Below are 18,213 nucleotides of genomic sequence, written 5' to 3'. Positions count from 1 at the left end.
TACTCGGGAGGCTGAGGCAGGAGGATCGCTTGAGCCCAGGAGTTTGAGGTTGCTGTGAGCGAGGCTGACGCCACGGCACTCACTCTAGCCCAGGCAACAGACCGAGACTCTGTCTCAAAAAAAAAAAGAAAAATATTTCATGAATACTCTGCACAATCAGGTTACTTGTAACAATCAATTTCCTAACTTTTCCGCCATGTCACTTTCTCATCATACTCTGTACCCGACCCTCTTTGATTAAGTAAAGTCCCATCTTAAATTCATTCTTAGCATGCAATTCTCACAAATCCCTTGTTTGGAAAATCACTCCTCTTGGCTTCACATCATCGGTTTTCCTTAGTGACTCTGATGCTTTCTTTACGAGAAGAAGCTTACATTTTTGTTGCATCAATTAGTGGAAATATTAGACTTTCCTGTGGATGTTTCCAAGAGGCATTTTCTCCTCTAAAGGAACATAAGGGACAGGGTTCCCGCTGCCCTCTGGCTGTTACAACTGTGTTTTGGTTTTCTCCTCGCGGAAGGCAGCACTTTAGGAAGAGAATAGCGACCCTGATTGTAAAATCAGGCCTCACGTCCTATAATAAATAAGAGCAGAATGCTGCGTGTCCTTCTGTAACAAGGAGCTCACTGTGCCTGTCAGCTTCATCCTTTGCTGGTGTGATATTTTATCTAAGAGGGTAAAAGTCTATGCAAGAGAAAACCTTCTGGAAAACGGAAGGGGCCATTTAGTAACCGATCTACATTGTATCTCTGCTAACGTTTCGCGTCTCACAGTCGTAACCATTGTGAAGATGTTGCTAAGGAAGGACACTGTTTCCTCTTTCTGAGATCCTGACTGATCTGTCTACTGAGAATAAGTGTAGTGTTCTCCGACTTGTTGGCTGAAATCAGTGATTCTCCTAACGGTCAGGACAGCCTCCTAAGGACCTGGAAATTTGTGGGGGTATTTTCCTCTCGTAGCATAACGACACGGGGACATTACATATCGTCGTTCGTATTATTTTGTGGTTCAATTTATTCTCCTTTGCACTGATTTTAGGTGCCAGAAAGAGATAAGTTAGTACCAACAAATAGACAGATAAAACTTCTGCCTCACGTGCAATGTTGCACTAACAAAGTCGTCTCTGTGATGAAGAAAGCGTGCTGATGGTTAGTGTGGCAGTCGTCTGAGCAAAGTCCCCCACGGTGTGGGGATTTAGGTTGGGGAGAGGGTGGAGTAGGGAAGGGGACAAAGAGCAAAACTCTTTATACTGGCTTCTTTCTCCAGCAGTTTGCAGCCTTCCAAATTTGGTACAGTAAGTATCATCCTCTAAATGATGATACAGTCAGATTCGCTCTCCATAGTAACCGTGGGAATCCAGGTATTCTCGCAGAATCACTGCAGACGTGCCTCACCCACCTGGATGTGCTGAACACAGAATGAAATGTTCTTCACACAGTGCCTCACGGTCTTCTCTAACGATCTGAACAGCTTTTCTTCTCTGTTAAAGGTATTGTCTTTCACCTAAAAATATATAGGAAATTATTTATTTCAGACCTCCAATGAATCTGACATTTAAAAAAAAATGGCACCGAGCAGTTGAGCCAGCACATTAAGAAAAAACTCCTCGTTGATATGAAAACCTTTTATGGTGACTGTCCTAACACCACGCTTTCTGTGTTGGCACACGGCACAGCCGGTGTTTGGTGAGTGTAGAAAAGCCACGTCGTGCAGCTTAATTCGCTGCTGCTGTTCATTTTCACGTAGCTTCACCCGATCGCAGTAGCTGCAGAACTGCACAACTTTTCTCTGCAGTTTTTAACGGCATAGATTGTATATGTACTCAAATTATATTGCATTTTTTTGGATTTATAAAATAGCAGAATTTGATCTCTTGGCTGGAATTTATTGTTTTGCTCCTATGACTCATTCCAGTTTATTTCACCATGCTTATTTAGAAAACATTCTTAGATTCATGGTTAAAGAAACGTAATAATTCTTTATCAACTCAAATTTGGAGGATGATATATATAATCTTAGCAAAAATAGTCCTTCTGTTAAGATAACTCAGCAAAGATAGTGGTCATGTGTTCAGTCACTTTTTTATCGTATATATTGATAAAAATATGCAGTTTATATGCTGTGGCAATTTCTAGAAGCACACACTTATAATTGCTGTTAATGGTAAACGGTGTTTCTTGTCAATCAAAACGGCTACAAGACAAGATCAGAACCAGCCTCATGGTGGCAAAATCTCTGTGAACATACACATTTCTCGGAATAGGAATAGTGTGTGTTATTCACTCAGCACTCGGTCATGAGTGTCGCTGTTCTTGGTTCATGTTTCCTAATTTAAGACGGTTGGTCTTAGAACTTGATGGAAAAGGGAAGGGGCCATTTAGTTACTGATTTACATGTAACTCAGAAAATAGTGATGTCTTATTTTATTTTTAAACCCCTTAACACTGTTTATGTAGAAAGCTTTTGATTAAATAGGCAACAGAGTTCTTTGTAATCCATGGAAAATCCAACGCCCACTGCCTTAGGATCACTATGGTCCAACTCAGCCTGGTGTGTATAATATGCTGGGGCAGATTTTTTAAAATGCTGTTCCCAAGGACCCCCATCGCCAGATACTTTATTTTGTGCATCTTGGCTGGGACCCGGATGATACTGAAGTAGCAGGTTAAAGGATCACACGGTGAGAAATACTGCCCACTTCTACCGCCCGGTAGCCAAGCCTTTTTCCATGCTGTTTTCTTCTGCTGCAATTTGCTGCTGTTCCTTTTCTGCTTTGCAAAATCCCGCTGATTTTTTAAGAACTTGTTCAGATGTCACCACTTCTGTAAATGCCCCCTCCATGCCCGTTCTCCCCGCTGTAGGAGACGCATTGTTCTTACAATCCTAGTCAATGATTCAAGTGATTCTCTCCACGGATAGATTTCAAGTATTTTTGTCTTAATGATAGTAACTGCCAACATTTATTAAACAGTAGGTTCCAGACGCTGAGCCGAAACCTCTCTTCCCATTTTCCCTTTTTAATTCTTCTATGTCTATAATGGGAAAAGACATAGAAGCCTCAGGAGGTGGGCAGGGATGGCTGAGATTCCCCTGTCGTCCTCTTACTGATGGGACCCCCACGTGCAGTAGGAGTGGGGGCCTTGGCTGCCCTGCTGGAGACGACATCCCCAGACCCCTGCAGCTGGCTCTGCCCTCGTAGCCGGGTCGGGGCAAACAGGATGTGGGCGAAGCCTTGCATTTCACTTCTGAGTCTCGGCCTTGTAGCCTTGTCCTCGGGACTGGAGTGCAGACATGGCAGTAACCCAGCTTCCACCAGGCAGGGGAGGGAAGACAGTGTGTTTAGGAAAAGCGCTGGAAGAACTGGGTTCCCGAAGGGGCTTATGAAGCAGAGCCCATCTGGGCCCACATCTCAGGGTAGTTGTAAGAGAGAGAAATGGGCCGGGCACAGTGGCTCACACCTGTAATCCTAGCATTCTGGGAGGCCGAGGCGGGTGGATTGTTTGAGCTCAGGAGTTCGAGACCAGCCTGAGCAAGAGTGAGACCCCATCTCTACTAAAAATAGAAAGAAATTATCTGGCCAACTAAAATATATATATAGAAAAAATTAGCCGGGCGTGGTGGCACATGCCTGTAGTCCCAGCTACTTGGGAGGCTGAGGCAGGAGGATTGCTTAAGCCCAGGAGTTTGAGGTTGCTGTGAGCGAGGCTAACGCCACGGTACTCTAGCCCAGGTGACAGAGCGAGACTCTGTCTCAAAAAAAATAAAAAATAAAAGAGAAATGAATGATGGAAGCTACTATACTTCAGAATCTCTTTGAGACAGATGTCTGGCCTTTACCCTAACTAATACAGGGAGGTAAAGAAACTTACAGCACTAGGTAGGATCAGGACTCGAGCCCAAGCGGTCTGAATTCAGAACCTGTACCTTTTGGTCTTTGTATTCCTGATTCTGACTTAGTGCCTGGTCCACGAGAGTTCAGTACGTGCGTGATGAATTGAATAGAATCCTCCTCCTGGGTAACAGCTTTACACCCTCACTCGCCCGATATTTCACCCGAGCTGCTGACAAGTGCAAAATTGATTGATTCGAGATTTATCTCTCCTCCAGTCCAGCCTGTGCAGCTGATTTTCTGATTAACAGCAAAATGCTTCATTGCTGACAGGACATCCTCTCAAAGGATTAAGGGGGAAAAAATCTCATTAATACCCCTTCGGGCTACTTTAACTACGATTCCCTTCTAGTTCGCAATTGAAAAATATAAGAAGCTGATGATAAATACGGTAAAGATTATAACAGGTTATTCAAAACCCCGCCCCGAATTAGAGCCTGCATGGCCCATTGTTCTGTGATGGAATTGTCTTGAGTCAGAAGCAAAATTCCAGAGAGTGCGGGAGAATTCTTTGCACTACATTTACACAGGCCTACGGGGGCTGAAATGGCTTCTTAAATGAATTTCCAATTCAATTTTATTACCGTTGTTTTTGGTTGACATATCTTGATTGTCCTTTCCCTGGTCTGTGAACACGTACCGTAAATATCCCAAACTCCCGCCGTGCAGCGCCACACGGACAGGAGGGGCCTCCTGTGGCCCCGGGACCTGGTGAGCCCCTCGGAGGATCTAAAGCAGCAGGCACAAGAACGACCCAAACCCGTGTTCTGAGAATGTCCGTGTTGGCTCTGGCGTGGTAAATTCCGTGCAGCCACGGGGAAACCAGAGCAAGGCTTGGAAGCGATGAGTTTATCATGTCGCAGGTCATCACATGCCACACAGGGTCACCGGGAAAGCACCAGGGTTCAAGTCAGGTGGCAGAAGACAGGAGTGGGGACAAAGTCTAGCCCAGAGCCTTTGCTGGGGCTTCCCTGGGAAAGGCCAGGCAGGGCAGAGGGAATATGATTCCCAGGGGCTTTGGGCCGGAGGGGTGACCTCTCGTTGCCCGGCACATGGCCTTGGGCTGGCTTAGGGTGGGAGGAATATCGGCTCGGGGTGTCCAAGGTAGATAAGGAAGTGGTCAGAGGTCTAGACTTGGGATTGGTTGGTTTGCACGTGAAAGTTGTATTCCCTGCTGTTTGCTGTCTCTAAGAATTTTCGAGCCCTGGAAGGGGCAGTCTCGCCTTAGCCAGAAAGGTATTTTAATATGTCAAAACATTGTGCAACAGAGAAAGTAGAAAACATGATTAACATGCCACACAGGGAGGAGTTGCACCACGCAGGAAGCAGGAAGTCTGCACATGCAAAGGCAAGTAACGACACAAGGCGATGACAGGAAGTGATGATGATGATGATGATGATGATGATGATGGCAGACAGTATATACTGAGAGCTTACGCACCATGTCAGCTACTTTCTTTATAATATGCCTCATCTCACTGAATCCTCACACCCAGCCCACGTGTTGGGTACTAGTGCAGTCCCACTTTACACACGATTACACTGAATTTTTGTGCCCCAAACAAATACTTACTAAGGGGCAGAGGTGGGGTGCAAACCCAAGTTTATATAACTTCAAAGACCCTGCTCATGATTTCTTTCCTATGCCGACTCCCGCAAATATGAATCGTGCCAAGATGAGGATGTGAGTGAATTAGGCATTCAGAGGAGGACGAGGCCGCTTCTACCTAAGTGGTCAGAAAGCTGCAAAGATTTGATGAAGCAGGGAAAAAAAAAAAAAAAAAACTACAGCAGCTACCATGAGCCATCTAACACCAACGCCGAACCAACATACAGTTGCCTCTAGTTCAAACTAAAAACCTTCGTTAGAGATGTTAATAAGTGATGAAAAACTGGTAAATGAGAAGGGAAAAAAAAAGGACCGCATGGTATCCTCAGAACCGTCCTCCCGATTGGTAGAAGCCCACTGTATTACAACCTCAGGACCGTGACCTTTCTATCCTGTGATTCTAAAAGTGTCCCACTGATGGCTTATTTCAAGGTCATTTGCTCCCCAACACCTGGAGTGTTTGTAAAAATACAGGCTTCTAATTGCACGCTTGAACCAGGTAGAATCTTAGAATTTGTCTTTCTGTGAGCTCCTCGGGTGGTTCTCACGCACATTAAAGCCCAAGCGCCTTCGCTGATCCATCCATTATTTATCAGGGGTTGCAACGAAGGTGGTTCAGGCCGGGCTGAAGAGCTGGCCAGAGCTGTTCCCACCAAGGCCTCCGGGGAGTAGGGGAGGAGGAGGCGGATACAGGGCAGGAAAAGAAAACCACACTAAGTTCTGCATCTACACACTTTGTTTTAATAGATGAAATACAGATAAAATGCATATCAAGGGAGCCCTGAAGGAACGTGATATTTTTTAAAAGCAGAAGTAAAACAGGGATGGAAAGAGGCATTGCCTTGGGGCAGAGTGTGTACCACGTGCTGGCTGGTGACAAGTGTCAGGACTCCTGGGGCATCCTAGGTCCCACATCTTTAATGTCCCTGTCACTCCTCTGCCTGCTTGCTGAGTGGCAACACCACAGGCAAGACCGAGTCAGGACCATCCCAGCCCCGCTCCCGCCGCCATTTTCTCCAGAGAGAGACAATGAAAGTGCATGGGACAATGGCCTTGATTCCCACTGTCCTAGAAATAGCCCTGACGGAGCCAAACAGAATCTCACAGAAATACCCGCATCCGTGTTCCCTGGGAAGATACACGTGGCCCCAGGAAGAAAAATTACCTGCGATTCTCCTCTGGTCAGAATCTTTAGATGACTTGTCACTCTCTTTGATTTCTTGCTAATTGAATGAATGTTGAGTTTAGATAGTTTGTCTCTGAGCGATTCATCCTCGTCATTCTTCTTGTATTTGAGAACTGAAAAGGAAGGAAGAATGCAATCACATACCTGGAAACACGCAGCGTAGAAAGTGTGCACTCCGCCCACAGTTTCCAAGATCGGTATTTGTGTTCCAGATAAAAATCTAGGTGATTTTTGACTCGCTGCTGCACGAATCGTATGCTCTGGCCCCACTGCCCAGCCCTGGCTCAGAACTCACCTCAGTGACGTTCAGAAATTCAGCCGTTCGAGGACACGAGCTCCTCAAGGCTCCGGGCTCACTCGTCTCCCACATTGAGGGAACCCCTGATTCTAGAAGAAAAGCTCTCCCTCGCTTCGCAGATAATCTAATATCGGGGCCTCTGGAATGGGGAGTCAGGCCCCAACTCATGAAAAGGCAGCTGTCCCCAACGTACGGGGACCTCAGATCCCAGAGTGGCTCTTCACCAGCTGAGAGAGGTGGGTCACGTTGAGCAATTTCTCTGAGCTTTACTTACCTACCTTAAAATCATTTTCAACTCTCATGTCATTTGAAACGTTAAATAGCCCCAACGTTCAGTGTTGATAAAAGTGTAGGGAGATGGACAATCTTAGGCACTGCTGATGAGGGTTAAATCCACACAGTTGTTGTAAAGAACAATTTGGCAGAATTGAACAAAAATGAAAATATAGTCTATGACCGGGAAGTTCATGCAGAGAAATCTGCTTTCTATAATCAAGTGTGCAAAGTTTGCTTTGCTACAGCATTTTACCTAATAGCGAGATATTGGAAACAATCTGAAAGTTTATCCATGGAGGAGTAGTTTAATAAACTATGATACACTCATAAATGGAATACTATGGAAGCAATAAGAAGAAGGCAGTATTAATTGGAAGAATGTTTATGATATATGATTAAATTCTTTTTGAGAAAAACAAACTGTGATCCATACATGTTCCAGGAAGGAAGGAAAGAAGGAAAAAGGAGAGAGGAGGGGGTTGGAGAGAGACAGAGACGGGAAAAAGAAAATAGGAAAAAAGGACATGAGAAGTTTGAAGGAAACTTAATAAAACGTCAGCTATGCAAACTGGAAACAGTAGTGAAAAAATTTTGCTCTTTAAAACTTTGAAATAGTTTAAACAGAAAAGTATGGAGAATAACATATCAGCCATTATCCACCTTCCAGCTTTGTCAAATCTTAGCATTTTGCTTTGTTTCCAATCTCTTTTTTTTTAAATCACCTAACACTTGAAGCCTCTCTGATCCCCATGTTGGATCCCTAGAGGGAATTGCTATCCTAAATAACGTGGTTTATTATTTTTAATCTATTTTAATGCCTTTACTGTGGATGTCTGGAATCGTATAATAATATAGTATTACTTCAAATATTTTTGAACTTTATAAAAATGGTACCCTATTACACATATTCTATCATTTGCTAATTTACTTATTTTTAAGCTTAAGATTATATTTTTGTGATTAGCCCAACTGATACATGTACTTTGACTTCATTAATTTTTATCTTCTCGTGGCATCATGGTGTGTAATATGCAGTTTACTTATCCATTATCTGGATAAAGACATAAGCTTTTTTTTTTGCATCTATGAACAATGCTAGCTGCTAGTACACATCTTTTTAAGCACATGGGCAAGAGTTTCTCTAGAACAAACACCTAGAAATTGATTTCCTGAGTCTCTAGTGTGTGCATCTTCAACTTTGCTAAATATTGTCAAATTGTTCTCTCTAAAGTTATGATTCCAATTTATGTTCTCAGCTGTAGATTAAGACTGAGATTCAGCACTTAACGTTATCCATTCTTTTTTCTGTTCTTGCCAATCTGTTGGGCTAGGAATGATATGTCATTGTGATTTTAATTTGCATTTCCCTGATTATTAGTGAAGCATAGCATTTTAAAACTTTATGGCCTTCCTGTGAATTGCTTTTCATTATTAACCTTTTCATATTAAAATGTTTTTATACTTGATTTAATATCAACAATTATATATTCTGGACAGTAATCCTTTGTATACTGTCTCTTGAATTTGTTTATGGTCTCTTTTACTCTATAACTTTCACTTTTTACTCTATAACTTTCACTTTTTACTCTATACATTTCTTTATAATTTATTAGTACAAATATATTAGCTTTTGAATAAAAATTAGAAACAAAAACAAAAATAAAGGAAGTGGTTAGACCAGTTACTTCTAAAGTCCTGCTATTGCTTTTAGGTAGAACTCAGGTTTAATATCAGGACCACAAGGACAATTAGGAACTTTATGGACCCAAGTGTCACTGGAGGACCCTCACCCTAGCCCAGTGCATTCCCACCTCTGGGATATGTAGGAATCATTATCTTTCCTGTTTTGAAATCTCCATTTTATATTAAATACTAATTTTACATCTCAGCTTACAAACAGTTAACACTAATTTGCTAAATCTAGAGAGAAGTGTACTTGCTGCCGTCAGTAGAGAAATTATTGCCAAAAACATCTTCATCCTCTGTGTGCCAGGACCAGATGAGCTCCTGGCACTGGCCGGGCCCCTCGCCTGCGTCTGCCCCTTCCCAGCTGCTCTGCACGAGCGTCCCTGTCACCGTGTCCCCTTCTCACCCCACCTGCCTCCAGCGACAGGAGGACCTCGCACTCTGTGCATCTCAACCCACAGTGCATCACCAGGAGCGCAGTGGCCAAATGAGGTTAAGCACACGGCTGTTTGATTAAAAAAAAAAAAAAAAATGTCATCTCCTGAGCCCAGCTGGCGAGACAAAAGCCACACTGTCCCCTCCCCAGCTGCTAGCTGGATCTCAAACGACCGTGTTCACTGCACCTGCTGTACGGACATTCTGGTGCTCAGAAACACAGCATTCCCCACGTGGGAAACCACCGATTCATCGTTTCTCTTCCCACCTAAATCTTTCCTTCTTTTGAGTTCGTTGATGTTGACGTTGATGTCCCTCACGGCGGCAAAGGCGTCCCCCAGCGCCCTGTGATCCGGGTGGGAGGCAGGGGTGGAGTTCCGCAGCTCACACAGCAACAGGGGGTATTTCATCACGCGCTGGATGGGTTTGATCATCAGGGAGCCCATGTCCAGTAAGCTCGGTTTGCCTCTGCAACAGGGATACACAGTATCAGTTTCACAAACGTGGCTTTATTAACGCCTTTGCATTTTTGCAATATTTTAAACGATGACTACTCCCGGAACTGTTTTTCTCTCTCTTTTTATTTTTCTCCGTTTGGCTATGTAAAATTCCTGACCGAAGGCCAGTGCAAAGGATAACAGAAAGAAATGCAAGAGGGAAAGACTCTAGTACTAAACAGAACCCTAAAAGGAAACCGACAAGTATATCTGTCCACTAAGAGGGGCTCAAGGCATGATTTTCATCCAAGCTCCTTGTACTTTTTTAAATAACAGACTCTATAACATAGTGGGAAATCATTTCAAAATGTATTTTTCCAAGACAACCAAGAAAAATGCATTTTTCCTGGTGGTATTTTTGTGATGATTAGTGAGGAAAATAAACTCATTAGTTAAAAATCTAAACAGGTGACTCGCAAAGTATAGTCACAGAAAGCATTGTCATCTCTCTCCCACCAAATTGAGAAGTTGCGTTTGCAATGGTTCAGAGGTCCTACCACGGTCCTCAAAAGAGATTGATGATGAATGTGACAGTTCTCTAGTTATTATTACCATCACTGTCACCTAATCATTTGTGTCACACAAGGACTTCCCGTGTGGAACTCTTTAGCCAACAGATCCTCAAGTGACTAATATCTTCCGAGGACAGAGCAATGCCAGCTGGGCATGCAGTTCCCAGGAGGGGAAGAAGCTGCAAGTCGTCACGCCACTGTCCCACCCACGGCCCATGACCTTTCAGCCGGAAGGCAGTGATTTCTACAGGCCTCTTTATGCAGAGACAGATAAAGAGACACTATGAATAGGAAGTAGAGACAATATTTCCAAATCCTGATAGCTGGATTTTTTCGTGCTCCCGTTATTTTTTTAAAGTAGTAATGGATAAACAATAATCCACATAATTAGAATAGTAAAGCAGATATATAAATGTGGAACAAAATTAGAAAATTTGCATCATTAGGAAAGGTCTGAAGTTATTTCAAAGATCATCTAATTCAACTCTTCATTTGATAAATGAGAAAATCAGGAACTTTGATTACATATACACACACATGCACACAGATACATACATGTACACGCATGCAGATACATGCACAGACATGCATGGAGATACATGTATGTGCAAACGTGTGTGCAGATACATGCATGTGTGTGCACGTGTGCATGCAGATACATGCATGAGCGCACACACACACACACACACACACACACACCAGTCACTGTCACATCTCCCCATTTTATTTCCATCATATCACTTATCACTGTCCGGAATCATCTTGTTTCCCTATTTACTAGTTTATGATCAATTTCTCTGTCACCACCCTATCTCCAGCATGACATACAATATTCCTCTCAATGCATATTTATAGACTGAGAAATAATAGAGTTCTCAGATTTTTCTGTAATGTGGTTTTTTTTTTTTAATATTGAAATTTTTTTTTTACAAAAAAATTGCATAATGGTCCTGAATAAATGACTGAGGAGTTTTGTTCACATGCAGAGAAAATGATGACAGCATAATACAAAGACTAAAGCAAATCAAAAGGCGACATTTACTTAGGAAAAAAAAAGAACAAATATTAACGGTTTGCAAGGGAGAAAAGAGTTGCTTTAATATGCTTTATCGGCACTTCCTACCCATTTGCACCAAATGTATTAAGGAAGGAAAGGAGGGAGGTAAGAAGAGAAGGTAACAGGGAGGGAAGGAGGGAGAGAGAAAGAGAGAGAGGGAGAGAGAGAGATTGATTATTGGTTTCCAGGAAGACAGAGTGAAGCGGATAAAAAAATGTAAATCTATTATAAATACTGAAAAAAATAACTAAAATGTATTGTCTAACTGATGGTGTATCAGTAGCAGAACTTTTGAATATGAAGGACAGCATTGTCTTAGGTATCATAAGCAAGGAGTCTTTAGCAATACAGTTTAGACATGTAAGTAGAAATAATTCCTTTAAATAAGAAACAAGTCAGGCCGGGCGCGGTGGCTCACGCCTGTAATCCTAGCACTCTGGGAGGCCGAGGCGGGAGGATCACTCGAGGTCAGGAGTTCGAGACCAGCCTGAGCAAGAGTGAGACCCCGTCTCTACTAAAAATAGAAAGAAATTATCTGGCCAACTAAAAATAATATATAGAAAAAATTAGCCGGGCATGGTGGCGCATGCCTGTAGTCCCAGCTACTGGGAAGGCTGAGGCAGGAGGATCGCTGGAGCCCAGGAGTTTGAGGTTGCTGTGAGCGAGACTGACGCCAGGGCACTCTAGCCCGGGCAACAGAGCGAGACTCTGTCTCAAAAAAAAAAAAAAAAGAAACAAGTCAGGGATGTAGAAGGTATTAACTTGATTAGAGGAAATCATGTTATCTCTATGAATATGGTTAGAATTTCTTTTGTGTTTTTCCTTTATCACCAAATATTAATTCATTTAATCTTTTGAAAATCACTGACAATATTATCAAAATATAAACATTTCAATAAAAGAAAATCCAACTTAATAAAATAACTTATTAGTTTGAACTATAGTTATACATATACTTTTTATTTTCAATCATAAAAAAACCCAGATACATTAAATGATACACTTGCATCTTTGAGCTGCCCTCTTTTCTTCCTTATGTAGGTCTGCCAAAAATACCAACCCAGGCCCTATAGCTGTGTCCAAATAGTATTACTACTTATTTCTCCATCACTCCTTGGCGTCAGAGTTCTATTTTCTCGATTTTCCGTTTCAAATAACAGTAATAACAGTTATAAATGATTATTGTTTTTCTTAAAAGCATAATAAATGCAAATCCTAAGGCAGGGAAGAGAAGTCTCCCACACACTTTTGACTTCAGACATCTACTCCGGACAGCTGCCCAGGTGAAGAGCGGTGATGTTGTGGTATCTGCATCCCACAGACAAGCAATATGGCAGGCGAGATAGAGGACGTGCTGTAAGATAATGACAGTCCCGGTACTCAGTGCCACAGAACTCACCCCATCTAATCCCGCCCAGAAAGATTAAATTCTGATAACTGTGCGAGGCAGATGAGTCCTGTGTGTGATGGGACCGATCTCAGTCGGGAAGCCAATTATCCCACCGCCCCCGCAGTGTGTGACCCAACGTGTGACAATCCCCCATCCCTACTGGGCTGAAAACTACATAGTTATTAATTTGCAATTCTGTTCCATCTTCCTCTGTCTTATCATGAACACTTTGGCAAGTACTTAGTGCCATAAGTAGCTACGCTAATCTCATTACAAATTATTATTGGGATTTTACAAAGTCAAGTAAACACAGCTGTCTTTGTTTTAGCAGCATCCAGTTTTTCTGTGAGAAGCTTCACATGAAATGTAAGAAAAAAGTTGCACAATGAAAATAAAACTGACATTTAAACAATGTAAAAAACTATGCTGAAAACAGAAAAAAATCAGATATTCAACATGAGGCACATTTATATTTCTTAGAGGGATAAAATAAGAAAAAATCATGTAACTATTAACTATATTACTTTGAATTTCCTCTATTTCATGACCACAGGTATCCTAATTTAGTATTTATTTTACAGTAGAAAATCAAGAAATAGGCCAGGCGCGGTGGCTCACGCCTGTAATCCTAGCACTCTGGGAGGCTGAGGCGGGTGGATTGCTCGAGGGCAGGAGTTCAAGACCAGCCTGAGCGAGACCCCATCTCTACTAAAAATAGAAATAAAAATTAGCTGGACAACTAAAAATATATATAGAAAAAATTAGCCAGGCATGGTGGTGCATGCCTGTAGTCCCAGCTACTGGGGAGGCTGAGGCAGGAGGATCACTTGAGCCCAGGAGTCTGAGGTTGCTGTGAGCTAGGCTGACGCCACGGCACTCTAGCCTGGGTGACAGAGTGAGACTCTGTCTCAAAAAAAAAAAAAAAAAAGAAAATCAAGAAATAGATAAAAATATGTATGGAAATTAAGTACATGGTAAATATGACATTCCTATTTAGTGGGAAAAAAATGAATTATTCAATATCAGATGTGATAATTAGCTAGCCATATACAAAAAAATGATAAAAATGGATTTCTACATCATTATTTATACCCAAATAATTTCTAGGGTGATAAAATATTTAATTTAAAAAAATGAAACCATACAATAACTTAAATAAAACGTGGTATTACACTTTTAAAAACTCATGTTGGAGTTTCTAAGCAAGGCACAAAATCCACATGCCACAGGAGAGAATTAAAGTAAGTCTATTTAAAAATTTAGTTCTGTAAAACTGTATGGATTAAAAACAAAACTAGAAGCAGCCATCAACTATGTTAAAAGTCAAATGAGAAGCTGGAAAAATCATTTATAGTATATAAGACAGACAAAGGTAATATACTTGCTAATTACAGAGACATTACAAATCTATTACAGAAAGATGAACATCTTAATAAAAGTAAATAATCATTTAAAAAGATCATTCACTAGAGATGAAATACAGATTTTTAAACACACAAGAAAAATGCCCAAGATCATTAGTAATACAGATTAAAACAGCAAAATACCGTTTCTGGCCTATTGCAAGTTATAAAGATACAAATATAATATTAATTGTCTCTCGTGTTGGCAAGTAGTGGGTAAATGGACAATTCGTGTATAGGTAATGGGAATACAAATTAGCTCAACTTTTCTGAAATTTTTTCACAATATGTGTCCAAAGCCACCATTTGATTTGGCAACTCTGCTTTTAGAAATTCATCCTAAGTAAATAATAAGATCATACAAAGATCATATATAAAAATAAACATGTAACATCAGTGTTTATAAGACAGACACAATTCAACTCTCAGTAAGGGTTTGGTAAACTAACTTATGATATATATCTCAGGTAGAATATTATGCAGTTATAAAACAATGTGGATGTATATTTACTGGCATGGGAAGACGTCCACAATGTATTGAAGAACGAGGCAGCAAATCCACATGCAGGAAATACATGGTGTGTCTGTTTTAGTCAATACGCATGTGTGCAAAGAAAAAAACTACAGTGACGTGAGGTATTCACTGCAATGTTCCAAACAGTTCCCTTTGGAACGTGGCTACCAATTATCTTTACTGTCCTCATTTTTATTATCTTTATTTTGCATTATTTCTTCAATAATTTTAAAAATCCCGACAAGAGAAAATAACATTTTGAGATTAATAGGAACCCTGAGATCCAAAGGTGGGAATAGCCGGTCGGACAGGGAACACGTATGCAAAGGAGTAAAAGCATGAAGAAAACAAAACACTGCATCTCTAGCGACAGTGGCATTGAGACCAGGCATCTTTTTTTCTTGCTTTAGAACACGGGGCTTGTATCAGATGCTTTCTTGGGAACTCTGTAGTCAGGGATTCTATGGTTCTTGTCACTTCAGTACTGTCTGATGTTTGCATAAGATTATAATGCAAAGTAAATATATTAGACGTTGTAGATATCTTTTACTTTCTCTGTATTTTTTAAAATGTAGATTGTAAAAGAAAAAAACAAAAAAAAAAAACCCCACAAAGACCAGAAAATTTTCAGTTGCCATAAATAAGGGATTTTTTTTGGATGCCACTGAAAAACCCCCCATCTCTTAAATGCCCCTTCCTGGGCTTTCCCACTGAAGAGCCCGACAATTACACAGCACTCGACGCTGCCTTCCAGCATGTTCTGTAGCAGCGTGTGTGCCTTGTGACCTGAGCCAGAGGAACATGAAGGAAAATAACTCATGGCGAACTTGGCTTTGATGTTCATCCAGCCACACGCTGTGACTGCTCTTCTTTCCTGGTTCTTGATGTCTGGAATAGGCAAGAGGGGGACACGCAACCTGGCCGACTCCCACACCCCAGGATTGCTGCAAAATCTGGGGCCATTTCTTAAGCAAGTGTTTCAATGTAATGCACTGTTTGTTGTAGGTATTCTGTATGTAGGAGTCCGTGCATGCTAATTGCATAAGAAGAATACCTCCCCTCTCCTCCTCTGAGTCACTCTCCTCCTCTCTATTTTATGTTTTGCTTGTGAAGACCTAAGCTTTAGAAAAAGACACACAAGCAGAATCGGTAGCCCATGACGTTCTTCTCTAATCACTGATTTATGCGAAGCTCCCGGCCTTGGCAGGATGCCAGGGACACAGGCTTTGCAAGTAGGCTGTGCCACCCGCCCCCAACCCCACAGTCTTCTATCTCTGAAGAGAAACCAGAAAGGCTCATGCACCTCTTCAAATGCAAATGATTGCGGAATGAGAAACTCATAAAACAGATCTACGCATATCTGTTTATCCTGCAGGATATTTTTTTCTTTTCGAAAGAAAAGCCTTATTAAGTGATAGAATTGGTCTCCTGTTTGCTGTCTTAAAAATCATGCCTGATTCCCCTCGTCAGTCTGGACTCTTTCCTGACTGCTGCTCTGCACCAAAGCATACATGGCAGGTATTTAGGGCTTAAATAATATAATTTCTATTTTGCAACTTTTATATTTTTTGAGGCAAACTCTTAGGAGTTTAAAATACACACACACACACACACACACAAATGCTAGGTTCTCAGGACTTTGGAGAGTTGCTGAGTGTGATAAGCCAAACACGTGCCTTTCAAAGTCCTGGTAAATCTGAGTTTGTATTTAAGTCCATATCATCCTTTCAGTATTAACCAGCCTAGACATGGTTTTCTTCTCAAAAAATGGACATCTTTCAGAATGTGTGTATACGTTGTTTTTATAAAATAATTTCGATATTGTCCTAGGGACCAGCTATGTCATCTTAATCTTTCATTTCCATGTTGCATATGTGTATAATTTTTTTCTCCATAAATCACCCAACAGTCCAAATTAGAAGAAACTCAATATTTTAGTATAATACATACTTGTATTTTCTTGCACATTAATCTATGGGACCTTCAAAAATATTATGGTATTAGTCTGAGATTTTTTTAAAGACTACTGTTGTTCATAGGAAGTGGCTTTGGACACATTAAGATTCCTAAACGCATGTACGGTGAGCAGTCCCCAAAGAGTTCCTGGCAGGCACCAGCAAACTTCCTAAATTATATATCAGGATTCTTATAAAAAGTGCTGTAAAGTGCATGTGATAATAATTTAATAAGTTAGGTCATCTCACACAAATTAGAAACAAGGTAATATCTAAATCTGAGGCAACAATAATATCTGGGGTAAATGCCTTTGCAATCCTGACTTATTTATTAAAAGCAATACACGTGATTGTAAAAGCCAGAAATTCTGATTTGGACACAAACATTCAGCAGTTTTCCCCATGATTCGTATATTTGATCTCTATCATTAAAAAAAATACTTACTCTTGCATGTATATTTTCCTGTAAGAGAAGAAAAAAAAAAGTAAATTCACATATTTGGGGTAATATGTAAACATTATAAGACCTTTTAAATTTTCTTATTTAAAATAAAGTAATAAAGTAATTTTCATGAATGCCCTATAGAATTAGTGTAATTATTTTATAATCGTGACTTGAGAGTTTTATTTTAGCATATACACCCTTTGTGCTTCACATTTTATATAAGGATAGAAACCATTGATTCAGATTACAGTTAGTAAATTTTGATAATTTTAAAATAAATTTAAATTTTTGGTTTCATTATTTAAAAAGATCCATTAAACATAGCAAGAGGAGAGACCCAGATTACAAGATTACGAAGAAAACGTGTAACTGGCTTGCAGAAAACTACCGAGTGCTCCATGTCTCTGTATTCAGTACAGCGTTACCCAAGCGAACAGTCCACCTGTGCGATGAAGAATTCTCACAAAAGCCTTCACTCGGCATCGCTAGCTTTTGTGGCTTCCTTTTTGCTCAAGGAAAACTGAAGTCCTTCCGAGGAAGAGCGATGCATGACCTGCCTCTCTTTCCACCTCCTCTCCGCTCCACTTCCTGTTACCCACCTGCCCCATCTGTGGCCACCACACAGGCTCCTTGCTCCTTGCACTTCCTGTCCCTTCTGCTGGGTCACTTCCTCTTCCTCCTGATGTCTCTGTGGCTGACTCCCTCGTCTCAGGACTGCTCAGATGTCCTTCCCAGGGAAGCCTTCCCTGGCCAGCTTCTCACGTTGCAGCCTACCTCCCACCACACTCTGTATCCCCATTCCCTGCTGTGTTTCTCCCCGTAACACTGGTCACTGTCTCATACACTATAGAACATTCCTATCTAGTCTATTATTTATCCCCCGCAACAACTCTGCGCAAGAATTTATGCTTGGATCTGCTCACTGCTGTAGCCCCAGTTCCTAAAAAGTGGCTGGCATTTGGGAGGAGTTCAAAACATATTTGGCAAATCAGTTGGCAATAAAAACAGTGGGAATTATTCAGGTTAAATTTAAGGCATCAAGAAGGTGGACGTATTTCTC

The 18,213-nt window shown here is 41.2% G+C and overlaps 1 protein-coding gene across 1 annotated transcript in view; it reads right to left on the bottom strand.

Annotated features, from left to right (window-relative positions):
* Window positions 1-18,213, bottom strand: part of ARHGEF38 (Rho guanine nucleotide exchange factor 38) — a 70,533-nt gene that overhangs the window by 19,963 nt on the left and 32,357 nt on the right. Inside the window, exons 5-8 of the mRNA XM_045537405.1 lie at window positions 17,154-17,171; window positions 9,649-9,848; window positions 6,665-6,798; window positions 1,400-1,504 (exon numbers count right to left, since the gene is read on the bottom strand). Of these exons, the coding sequence (XP_045393361.1) occupies window positions 1,400-1,504; window positions 6,665-6,798; window positions 9,649-9,848; window positions 17,154-17,171 (457 nt within the window). The remainder of the gene's footprint in view (window positions 1-1,399; window positions 1,505-6,664; window positions 6,799-9,648; window positions 9,849-17,153; window positions 17,172-18,213) is intronic.

The sequence above is a fragment of the Lemur catta genome, chromosome 26 (genome assembly GCF_020740605.2).
Source record: "Lemur catta isolate mLemCat1 chromosome 26, mLemCat1.pri, whole genome shotgun sequence".
In the NCBI taxonomy this organism is placed as follows: Eukaryota; Metazoa; Chordata; class Mammalia; order Primates; family Lemuridae; genus Lemur; species Lemur catta.
The sequence above is the reverse complement of the archived record's forward strand: the minus strand, read 5'-3'. Positions and strand labels throughout refer to the sequence as shown.